Below are 12,925 nucleotides of genomic sequence, written 5' to 3' on the forward strand. Positions count from 1 at the left end.
AGCGGTTCCAGAAATCAGGTAAGAAAAATAATATGAACGAGTGAATAACAGGGTGAGAATGTGGTAAAATCTGAAAACGTGGTAAAAGTCAGTGGGCTTTTCTTTTTCTGGGGCGGCTTTTGTAAATCATTGGTTGGGCTTTAGGGAAGTAAGTGGGTGGGCGGGTCAATCGATAAAATTGGTTGGGTTTAGGGAAGGAGGAGGGTGGGTCTGTGGATTGGTCAGCGGGCTAGTCAGTCATCCAGTCATTCAGCCAGTCAGACAGACGCTCGGTCGACAGTGGCCTCTGGTGGGTTTACGCGAGAACAGCAGCCGCAAACGGCACTCATGAGAGAAATATGAGATACGAAAAAGCACACTCATGGATTTGCGAAAACAAAAACTGCAAAAATACGTACCTACCGGGACGTATTTAGCAGTCTCCAGAAACGTCCACGTGACTACGTTTTCAGAATGAGCCTGGGTTGTAAATTTGAATGGATTTTTAGACATCCATAGACTGTCTTGTGTGTTTTACAAACTCTAAATGTATTGTTTTACTAGTACTTGTGTGTATTTACATGTCTAATTCATAAAATAAGCATTAGGTGGTTAAAACACTGAGTAATTGTGATACTATGACAAGTCTTTCTCTGGCTCAGCGCCAGTCAACGCACCAAAGCTCAGTTTGAATTTTGCAGCTGCCGCTCTAATAAGGGTTAACAAGCTAACGCTAACTTGTCATGCTTGTCCAAATGGAACAGAAGTAGGATTCTGTAATGATTTACCCTGCTGTTGATCTCCCTTCCTCCTCATGTCTGTTTATGAGGCGCCGAACCCTGCATCAGTGCACGAGAGAGGCAGAGTGTGTTCACTCCACTCCGCGCTCAACTAAAGTGTTTTTTTAATAATCAAACATCCCTGTGTCACGTGACTCAACGAATCAGCCCCGGATTGGCTAATCGAGAGGACTGGGAGAATTCCCATTGGGCCAGTCTGCTTTTTGTCCGTGAGGGCCGGTGTCCCTAGCTGCTTGCACTCAGTCGCACTTTATTTATTTATTTATTTATTTATTTGACCACAGCCTCACTCTTTTTATTCATTATTTTGCCGCAGCTCCGTTCTTTTTATTTATTTTCTCACAGCCCCGCGAGCAAAATGCAGCCTGCAGGTTAATGATGATGTAACTATCATTCGACCCCAAACAGCGACACCTTAGTGAATATAAGAATTCGAATAATTAATATTAATGAATAGTACACTTGCTCAATGAAAATCAGATGATTCACTACATTAATAAATCTGACATAACTTGATCAGAAATCTAAAATAGGAGAAAAAGATTAAGCCATCAATAGAAAGTAATACTGTGGTTAAAAGAGTCTTGCAGATTCCAATACTTTATTCCTCCCAATGCACTGGCATAACAGCGCCATTGTGGTTCAGTGGTCAGCACGTTGCGTTACGACATCGCCGACCGGAGTTTGAACCTCACCTGAGAAATTTAGGTTTTTTTTTTTGTTTTGTTTTTTGTGTGACCACTGTTACAAAGTGGATATATATATAAAGAATTTTGCACAGAATATATATTCAGATATTGCAGGAAAGGACATTGTGATGTTTTGAAGAATAGAGTTGGAGATTTAGCTATCCTTTAATGTTCTCATATTTATGAAAAACATTTGAAGTTCTAAAGCAGCTGTGTCCTTGAAAAAGACGTGATCGTGTCATTAGGAACTGAATTGGAAATGACCTTATTTTAATATAGTCAGTCGTTAACTGAGGTAGGCCAATCTAAGGTTTAAAACTTCAGGGCTGAAAAGGAGTCCCATTCCGGCTTGCAACTAATCGGTTATGAAATTCGTTACCAATTCTTTTAGCAATCGATTTTTATTGATTTAATCGATTCATTATTGCAGCCCTAGATTTTAGTGTGCATAGACCTTTAGACTGCACAAACACCAGCGCTCTGCTACAGTCTAGCTCTGAGCTCAGACTGTGAGAAACACTGAAGGCAGAGACAGAGGACAGCACCAGTTTCTTCAGGACGAAACCACCAAAAGCACTCTGATGAGCTCACTGTGAGTCACTGCTGTCTTCAGGTGCTCTACAACATCTACAACACCCTCCTGAGCAACCACACACACACACACTTACACTTATGTGCTCAAACGCGCGTACACTTGCACTTACACACACAGTCACGCACACACATGCACACACAAACACGTATAATCACATATACTCACACAAACGCACACAAACACTCATATATACACACTAACACACACACGCAAGCACAAACGCATGCACATGGACGCAAGCACACACATTCACACACACACACACATTCACACACAAGTTTACACACATACAAACACGCATGAACACGCAAACTTACAAGCACACACCTATACATACAGTCAGAATGTAGATTACATCAAATTAGCATACTCTTCCATGAGGAATATCTTCGATGAGGAAATTCTCACAGGTACCTGCAGGGGCAGCAGCGTGTTGCTGTTGTTGTCGGTGCGAAACATGTTCTCCTCGATCCAAGATTTGGGTCCCAGGGAGCCAGCGGAGCGTGGGAACTTGGGCGGAGCGATGACGTTACTGGAGAAGGGCTTCTTCATGGGCGAGATCTGGTTGATGGAGCCTGGCATCCCCATGCCACCCCCGCGCCGATGGTCTCTGCCCCAGGACATGCCTCCAGAGTTCCAGCCGCTGCCCTGATGGCTGCCCCACGGAGACTGCTTCATCATGGGCTGTGGACACAGGGGACGGTCAGTTACATACACATGAATTTCAATGCAGACACTACATATGGCAGGTCAGTTCACTTGGTAGCCATCTTGGGAATGTATTCAATCTGCGATTTTTAGTCTGACTGGAGAAATATCAAAAATCGTGGCTCTTTTCGGATTCTGGGAAGCGATAGAAATTAAAAATGTAAAACAGGAAATCCGTTGGGAATATTGTTATCGTTTACATCCATCAAAATGGTCTATATAGTACGCTGAAAGCAGTATGCGAGCCGAGTAGTATGCCCGAATTCACAGAATTAGAAAAACAGTCTGCGAGAAGTACTCGGATGACCTACAACTTCTGGCGAGATTCTGTAGTGTGCATCCAATGCATGCTACGCTATCCCATGATGCTCCGTAAGAGAATTCATGAATGGGAGTGAAGCATGTGTAGGTCAAGTGATGATTACAAAATGGCGGATGTAGTACGTCCGAGTTCCATTCATACTGCTCCCATTCATACTGTATAGCACGCACTTTTCTAGCAGGCGAGTAGGTCATTTAAATTCAAATGCAGTACCTACTGAGTAGTAGGCGGTTTCGGACGCAGCCCAGGTCTGGCTTCCAGACAATGGCCAAACATCTGGGCCAGAACTGGGCCATATATGTCTAGATCAGGGCTGGGCAAACTCGGTCCTGGAGGGCCGGTGTCCTGCACAGTTTAGCTCTAACTCTAATCAAACACACCTGCTTATAGATTTCTAGTGATCTGAAGACACTGATTAGCATGTTCAGGTGTGTTTGATTGGTGTTAGAGCAAAACTGTGCAGGACACCGGCCCTCCAGGACCGAGTTTGCCCACCCCTGGTCTAGATGGTAATTCACTGCAGCATGTGGCCAAGCAAAAGCTGATTGTGTGGGCCAGAGAAATGTTTCTGTGTGGGTTAAGTATGAGTAAATGTTGATTAGTTTAATTTTTCGGGAGGGGGTGAACTATCCCTTTAATGTGAATGAGAGTGACTGGCGTAATCGGCCATATGTGTGTGTGTGTGTGTAACTTTGAGCATGTCCGGGCTTTGCCTTGCTCTACAAGTAAGAAGATTTAAAGATTTAAACTCCACATCTCGTGGACACAGAGGCAACAACACACAAGAATATAAGCCAAACACACACACACACACACACACACACACACACATATGCACAGAGCACACATACTATACTAAACAATGACAAACTAATTTTCACTATCAGTCATTGCTGTCGTTGCATTGTGTGCACAAATGAGCACCACACCCATCTTGTAATGTCTTTATGTGTAATTGGGTAATGGCCTGACTGTGTGTGTGTGTCAGTGTATATGTGTGTGTGAGCGAGAGAGAGAAACTGTGTGCACATACAATCTGGCTGAGTGTTTAAGGGATAGTGAGAGATAATTACCGCTGATGGCGTCTAGACTCAACATAAAACCACAAGCTAACACCTACACTGGAGGTTTGATGTATATACTGTGCTATGTGTAAACCTGTAGAGATGTTGCGTCACCTTTTTTTAAAACACAGAAAACCAAGTGTAAAGATCCTGAATCAGCACAAAACAAAGACTCCGTGAAGTTCTCAGAGGTCGACAAACACCACTGCAACTTGCTGCATAAACTGCCCTACGTGTATCTTCACAGGTAACATTTGTGTGCAAAGGAACTTCACCAAACAGATTTCAGACAGACATTAGAAGCGGTAAAATGGTGAGAATGTTCGTTTTGTGGGGGCACGGTGGCTTAGTGGTTAGCACTGTCACTTCACAGCAAGAAGGTCGCTGGTTTGAGTCCCGGCTGGGCCAGTTAGTATAGAGTTTGCATGTTCTCCCCGTGTTGGCGTGGGTTTCCTCCGGGTGCTCCGGTTTCCCACACAGTTCAAACACATGCGCTATAGGTGAATTGAATAAACTAAATTGGCCGTAGTGTGTGAGTGTGTAAATGAGTGTTTATGGGTGTTTCCCAGTACTGGGTTGCAGCTGGAAGAGCATCCGCTAAGTAAAATATATGCTGGATAAGTTGGTGGTTCATTCCACTGTGGCGACCCCTGATTAATAAAGAAACTAAGCCAAAGGAAAATGAATGAATGTTCCTTTCATTATTCATTCATTTTCTTTTCGGCTTGGTCCCTTCATTAATCAGGGGTCGCCATCCTTCGGCCCACCCCCGTCACAGCAGCGTGCTCGCGAAAAATACACACTTAGGCTCCATTTAGACTAATATCTAAGACTAATCATATCATATCATATCATATCATAACATATCGTATCTTATCATATCGTATCGTATCGTATCGTATCGTATCGTACCGTACCATATCATATCATATCATATCATATCTTATCTTATTGTATTATATCGTATCGTATCGTATCATACCATAACGTATCATATCTTATCGTATCGTATCGTATCATATCATATCATATCATATCATCGTATCATATCATACCATATCGTATCGTATCATATCATACCATAACATATCGTACCGTATCATATCGTATCATATCATACCATATCATACCGTATCGTATCGTATCATAACATATCGTATCATATCATACCATATCATATCATATCGTATCATATCATACCATATTATATCATATCATACCATATCATATCATACCATATCGTATCGTATCATATCATACCATATCATATCATATCGTATCATATCATACCATACCATATCATATCATATCGTATCATATCATACCATATTATATCATATCATACCATATCATATCATACCATATCGTATCGTATCATATCGTACCATACCGTATCGTATCATACCATACCATACCATATCATATCATATCATATCATATCATATCATATCATATCATATCATACCATATCATATCATATCATATCATATCATATCATATCATACCATATCATATATCATATCATATCATATCATATCATATCATATCATATCATATCATATCATATCTTATTGTATCATATCTTATTGTATCATATCATACATAGTGAAGCTTCATCTGCAGACTACAGTAATGAGATCTTTCTCCAACAATACATCAGACCAGAGCACTGACAGACATCTGTGAGCCCAAACAGCAGATTCACTGAGACGGGTCAAGAATCGAGACGGATCACGTGAGGCCCTTCGGTGATATTAGCGGCCCTCGTGCTTCAGGAGCCTGCGGGGGCCCTTAAACAGCCACACAAAAACACACATTCATTCCCTGTTTCTGCTTTAGATCATGTGCAAATACAAACACTGACACTAAATACTCTGTTCAGAACACTGCATCCCATAATATAGTAAACTCACTTTGACCTTGCTTTTACTGTGTGACGTCTCTTTAGTTGATTGCAGCACTAAAGATCGTGGCATTAGATGACACTGCATTGAAAAGTGCAAATTGATGTGTATCTGCAGCGCTGCACGCCACCATGCTGAATTATTATTCTTTTATGTGGTCCAGGACACTCAGGGAGTCACTAGGGTTGGTAAGACTCGCAGAAATAATACAAAATAATAATAATTTTTAAATAATAAAATTAAAAACATATAACTTTGGTCACACTTTACAATAAGGTTCATTAGTTAATGTTAATTAATGCTAACATGAACAAACAATGAACAATACATTTACTACAGTATTTGTTCATGTTAGTTACCGAAAATACAGTTATTCATTGTTAGTTCATGTTAACCCACGGGGAATTATTTAATGGTAACAAGCATGGATGTTAATATTGCATTAGTAAATGTTCAATTATGATTAATAAATGCTGTACAGGTGTTGTTCATGATTAGTTCATGTTAGTAAACGCATTAACTAATGAACCTTATTGTAAAGTGTTACCATAATTTTACATATTCATATATATATATATATTTATTTATTTTTTCATTTATTTCTTTATTTTTATTTTATAATTTAAATTATTATTATTTTTTAAATATTTCAGCGAGTCTTACCACTCCCTAGTGATATATATATATATATAAAATCAAATTGCAACAAAGCATAAATAATTAAATACTTAATTGAAACTTATACATATATACATACATCAAATAAAACAACAAAAATAACAAAAATCTAACAAATATAAACACCTATAAAATAATATTTTTATTGAAAAGTATTAAAATTAACAGTCCAATGTTTAATTAAAAATGACACACACACACACACACACATACATATATATATATATATATATATATATATATATATATATATATATATATATATATATATATATATATATATATATACACACACACACACACACCAACATGACGAGTTCAGATGCAATAAAAGTGTCGAAAATGAAAAGTTTTCTTAGCCTCCTTTGTGTATGTTGATTTATTTCACTTTAAAGATCATGAAAATAACTAATTTTTACCATAAAAAAGAAATTACTGAACCTAAACTTAGGAGCCTGATAAAAATGCTCATTTCAGAAGGAAATTTCAGATGGAATTTAGTTACATATTTGTACCCAAAGAGTCCACAGTGGTACATCAAAAGTGTATATTAGTGCCCAAATGTACCTAAAAAGTACCTTTGAGGTACCATTATGGACCCTTCAGGTATATATGTACCATTTGAAAAGGTACTGCCCCAGTGACAGCTCCTGTACCTTTATTTCTGAGAGTGTATGATAGATGTAATAATGAAACGTAATTGAAAGTAATATATAAATAATATTATAGTTAAGTATTTTTACCGTCTATGGTATTATAGACCCCCCCCCCCCCCCTGAAGCTGCATAAAACACTGTGAAGCATTTGAACATGTCAAACACACTAGCTTACATGCTCACTAGTCAATCCTGCTCAGCAGTGTGCACTGCGTAGTATGCAGTAAGCTTGTGACGCACTGACAGGCCGCATTTGTATTCAGCGCACAGACGTCACAATGGCTTTACTGAGCGCTGCATTATGACGCAAGAGGTGACGTTTCAGGGCCGCGATTGCGTCACAATGACAGTTCAACCGCAGCCTTCAATCACTATTATTATTATTATTATTATTATTATTATTATTATTATTTGTTACTGTTAGTGTTGCTGAAGGTGTCATTATTGCTGTGTGATTTTAAGTTGTCTCGCACAGCTGCTGCTGGTGAACACGGCTGCTCACCTGGTGGTGGTTGTAGTTGTTCCTGTGCTGCAGAAAGGCGCCCTGCTGCTGCGGGGGAATCTGCGGGCTCACCGGGGACCGGCGGCTCTGCGGCGGCTGCGGGGGGACGCTGATCTGCGGGGAGAACGGGCTGCTGAAGCCCTGCACCGGGCACGGGTTGGCCGAGAAGCTCTGGAAGAAGCCGGGGTTGATGGAGGAGGGGATGCCTGGGTAGAAGGTGTCCGGCTCGGTGGTGGCGGGGATCGGATTTATTGCGTTCGCGGAATTGGAGACGGGCGGAGGAGGGGAGCTGGTCTGCACCGACCACGGCGTACCGAAAGCGGGCAGGGTGGGGGAAGCCGAGCCGCCGCCGCCGCCCCCGGGGTTCTGCATCTCCGGGAACGCGCCCGCGAGCATGTTATTGGCGCCTGTGCCGTTGTTAATGTGGTGCGCGCTCGGGGACTCCATCTGGATGTTCACCTTGGACGATGGCGCATCGGTGTCCAGGCCCGTGCTGGACGAAGAGGAGGAGGAGGATGAGGAGGAGGTGGAGTACGGCGGCTGCGGATCAGCCTGCTGATGTATGTTCCGGTCGTGCTGAAGGTCACTGGCTGTCTGCGCGTGACCAGCGGTGGAAAAACGGCTGCTCTGCTCGCTACTGGACTGAGAGGCTGTCAACCCCGCAGGCTCATCCTGCATGTTGCGCTGATGTGACAGGAAGAGAGGGGACACCCGAGGCGAGCTGCTGGGGCGCACGGGGGACGCGCTGCGGTAGGGTGTGAACGCGTCTCCGCCGAAGAGCGCGGGTCCGCTGATGATGGCGGTGTTGGTGTTCGCTGTCTGTATCAAGCCGAAGCCGTAATCACCCATTTAATTGCGTCAAAGCTCTCGTACGTCCACCCAGGCCTGCTCGGGAACAATAAGAAAGACACTGAGTCCTAGAACTTCCTAAAGCCTGCTTGGAGCGCGAGAGGAGGAGCTTTCGGTCGCGTCGGTCGCCTTTTTGCACGCTATAAAGATTGTTCGCGGATTTAATTGTCTGCGGCTTTTTTTAGCCGATCTAGCCGTCCGTCCGTGCGACCGACCGCGCATCCCCCTCCTCGCGTTACCGGCTGATCTGCTGCTGCGGCAGAGGATTAAAACTCCTGCATGCGCGTCACCGGCGCGTCATAATGCATGCGCGAGCCCGCCCTGTCCGCGCCGCAGAGAGAGCCGCAATGTTCGCGTCACTCATTCATTATTCAGGAGGTGCAGCAGCGCAGGGCAGCAGACACACCGTTCTGGGCACCGGTGCAATCACGGCAGCTGCTGCCGATCAACTGCTCCTCCAGCCGGCTCACCTTTAGCCTAAACAACCGGCCAAGCTCGTGCGCGTGAACCCGTATAAACTCTGCTTGTGCTTATAGTAACCATATGAAATGTAGTGCATATCTAGTACACTACGTAGTATGCTTTTAAATTTATACAGAGTGCTATCTTTGTTTTGTATTGTGTGCAGTATGTGTGGTATATTCTATAGCCTATGTACTTACATTGTAGACAGTATAGTTTAGTATGCCATTTAGTATGTACTAGATTACACTATATAGTGCATACTATTTAGTATTTTTAGTTTAATGATGTAAAAAAATATATAAGATATTATGTATCAGCATTATGTATCAGTAACTGTAGAGCATAAACTGTATAGCTTAGTGCACTAAGTAGTATGCTGTTTAATTTCTACTGTGTATCTTTTTATATTGTGTGCAGTATATGTGGTATATTCCATAAGCAGCCTACATACTTACATTCTAACTAGCATAGTGTAGTATGCTGCATAGTATGCATTTCTTTATTAAACAATATATAGTGCATACTACTTAGTATTTTTAGTTTAATGCAGTAAACAATCTATAAATAAATTACAGTATATATCTTAGCGTTTAGTATGTAATGACTAGCGGTAAGCGATTATTATTGATCATATTTTTAAATATTATATTATTAAGATTATACTATTTAGAGTTTATTAAAATACTAAGTAATAAACTGCTTACTGTGTTTAGTAACACAGACCTGTGATCTAGTACACTATGTAGTATGCTATTTAATTTAAACAGAATGCTACTAGTATCTTTATTTGTATTGTGTGCAGTATATGTGGTGTAGCATTCTAAATAGCATACTGCAGTATGCTGCATAGTATGCATTAGTTTATTATACGCTGCATAGTGCATACTATTTAGTATTTTTAGTTTAATGCAGTGAACGAATTATTAAATTACATATCTTAGCATTTAGTATGCAATGAGAGTATTACAAATTATATCTGCGATACATTTGGATAATTGTAGTGCATATAATGGAGATTAAATTATTTAGAATTAATTAATTAACATGTGATAAACTGCTTACTGTGCTTAGTAACCAAAGCAAATGATGAATGTTTACATATTGTGTTGCATGCAGACCGTCTGTGATAATTGTAGTGCATATATAGCTTAGTACACTACATATTATGCTGTTTAATTAGTATCTTTTTTTGTATTGTGTGCAGTATATGTGGTATATTCCATAAGCAGCCTACATACTTACATTCTAAATATCATAGCGTAGTATGCTGCATAGTATGCATTTGTTTATTATACATTGTATAGTGCATACTATTCAGTATTTTTAGTTTAGTGCGATTAAACAATCTTTAAAAATGTTATATCTTAGCATTTAGTATGTACTGAATAGCGGAAAGCAAATATTATTTATTGTAATTATTTTCTATATTATGTATATTAAATTATATTGAATTATGTATTAAAACCATAACAAACTGCGTACTGTGCTTAGTAATCAGATGAAATGAGGAACGTTACACACAGACCTGTGATAATCTGTGATACAACATTTGCACAATTGTATAATTGTATCATCTAAACAGCATACTACATAGTGTACTATGATCTTACACTATGTAGTATGCTGTTTAGATTATACAGTGTATTACTAGTGTATTTTTAGACTAGTGTCTTCTTAGTGTGCAGTATATGTGGTACATTCCATATAGGTAGTCTATGTTCTTACATTCTAGATAGCTGCGTAGTATGCATTTTATTTATTATACGGTACAACATTTGAATAATTGTAGTGCATATATAACTTAGTACACTAAGTAGCATGCTGCTTAATTTATACAGTGTACTACTAGTATCTTTTTTAGTAGTACTGTGTGGAGTATGTTTGGAATATTGCATGCATAGCCTACGTACTTACATTCTAGATGGCCTAGTATAGTATGCATTTGTTTATATATACTGTATAGTGCATACTATTTAGTATTTTTTAGTTTAATGCAGTAAACAATATATAAATAAATTATATATCTTAGCATTTAGATAATTGCAGCGCATGTATAGCTTAGTACACTACATAGTATGCTGTTTAATTTATACATTGTACTAGAATCTCATAACTAATTATTGTGTGCAGTATATGGTATATTCTATAGGCACATGCATTTACCAATTAATATACTTTTTAGAATACCTAGTCAGTCTAATGCAGTATACAATGTAAATTAATCTTAGTATTTAGTATATAGGGAGACAAGCTAGTAAACAGTATTGTGAGCAATTATTACATTATTATTATTAACTATTTAGTATTATTTAATAAACTTGTTATAGTTTCCATCACATATCGTGTTACACAAAGACCTTCTGTGCCTCAATACATTTGGAGTGCATACTATATAGCCTAGCACACTACTAGTAGTAGCATGCTGTTTATTTTATACAGTGTACTAGTATCTCATTTGTTTTAATATGCATTATATGTGATATATTACACACCGTCCTATGTTTACTATATTTACCTTCTATATAGCATAGTGTAGCAACATGCTACATAGTATGCATTGGTTTATCATTATATATTTTGTAGTGTATACTATTTAGCCAACATTTGGATAATTGTAGTGCATATATAGCCTAGTACAGTATGTAGTATGCTGTTTATTTTAAACAGTGTACTACTGTCTAATAGCTTATTTATTTGTGTGCAGTATGTGGTATATTCCATGCGTACATACTATGTTTACATTCTAGGTAGTATGGTTTAGTGTGCAACATAGTATGCATTTGTTTATCATTTAACATATCGTATATTGTGTACTATTTAGTATTTTTAGTCTAATGCAGTATAGAATCTAAATTATATCTTAGTATTTAGTATGCGGTGAGTAGTAGTAAATAGAAACGCAAGCAATTATTGTTTAGAGTAAACTACTTAGTATTAATTAATAAACATGTTTACGGTGCTTAGTAACCAGAAGAAATGATGAACGTTCACATATTGAGCTACACGCAGAGCTTGTAGGGCATACTTTATATAGCCTAGTACACTATGTAGCATACAGTTTATTTTATAGAGTGTACTAGTATCTCTATTGTATGGAGTATATATGGTATATTCCATATTCAGCTTACTTACTACGTTTACATTCTAGATAGCATTGTGTAGTATGCTACATAGTGTGCATTTGTGTATTATATATTGTGTACTATTAAGTATTTTTATTGCAATTCACTAATGCAATCTATAAATAATTTATATATTTTAGCATTCAGTATGTGATGAATATTTGTAAATAGTACTGTATGCAATTAGTATGCATTATTTTATAAGTATGTAGTATGCATAAGTAGTATACTCTTTAATTTATAGAGTGTACTAGAATCCTTGTTGTATTATGTGCAGTATATTATATGGTATATTCCATACACAGCCTACATACTACATTTACATTCTAGACAGCATTGTGTAGTATGCTTCATAGTGTGCATTTGTGTATTATATATTGTGTAGTGCATACTATTAAGTATTTTTATTGCAATTCACTAATGCAATCTATAAATAATTTATATATTTTAGCATTCGGTATGTGATGAATAGTTGTAAATAGTACTGTATGCAATTAGTATGCATCATTTTATAAGTATGTAGTATGCATAAGTAGTATACTCTTTAATTTATAGAGTGTACTAGAATCTTTGTTGTATTATGTGCAGTGTA

At 38.7% G+C, this 12,925-nt stretch overlaps 1 protein-coding gene across 4 annotated transcripts in view; it reads right to left on the bottom strand.

The window, feature by feature from the left end:
* Nucleotides 1–9,016, bottom strand: part of cpeb2 (cytoplasmic polyadenylation element binding protein 2) — a 41,172-nt gene extending 32,156 nt beyond the window's left edge. For all 4 annotated transcript variants that reach the window (XM_056449540.1, XM_056449539.1, XM_056449538.1 and 1 more), the window contains exons 1-2: nt 7,898–9,016; nt 2,478–2,747 (exon numbers count right to left, since the gene is read on the bottom strand). In XM_056449540.1, coding sequence (XP_056305515.1) covers nt 2,478–2,747; nt 7,898–8,746 — 1,119 coding nt within the window. In that variant the 5' untranslated portion in view covers nt 8,747–9,016. The remainder of the gene's footprint in view (nt 1–2,477; nt 2,748–7,897) is intronic.
* Between the last annotated feature and the right edge of the window lie 3,909 nt (nt 9,017–12,925).

Source organism: Danio aesculapii, chromosome 23, assembly GCF_903798145.1.
Source record: "Danio aesculapii chromosome 23, fDanAes4.1, whole genome shotgun sequence".
Lineage (NCBI taxonomy): Eukaryota > Metazoa > Chordata > Actinopteri > Cypriniformes > Danionidae > Danio > Danio aesculapii.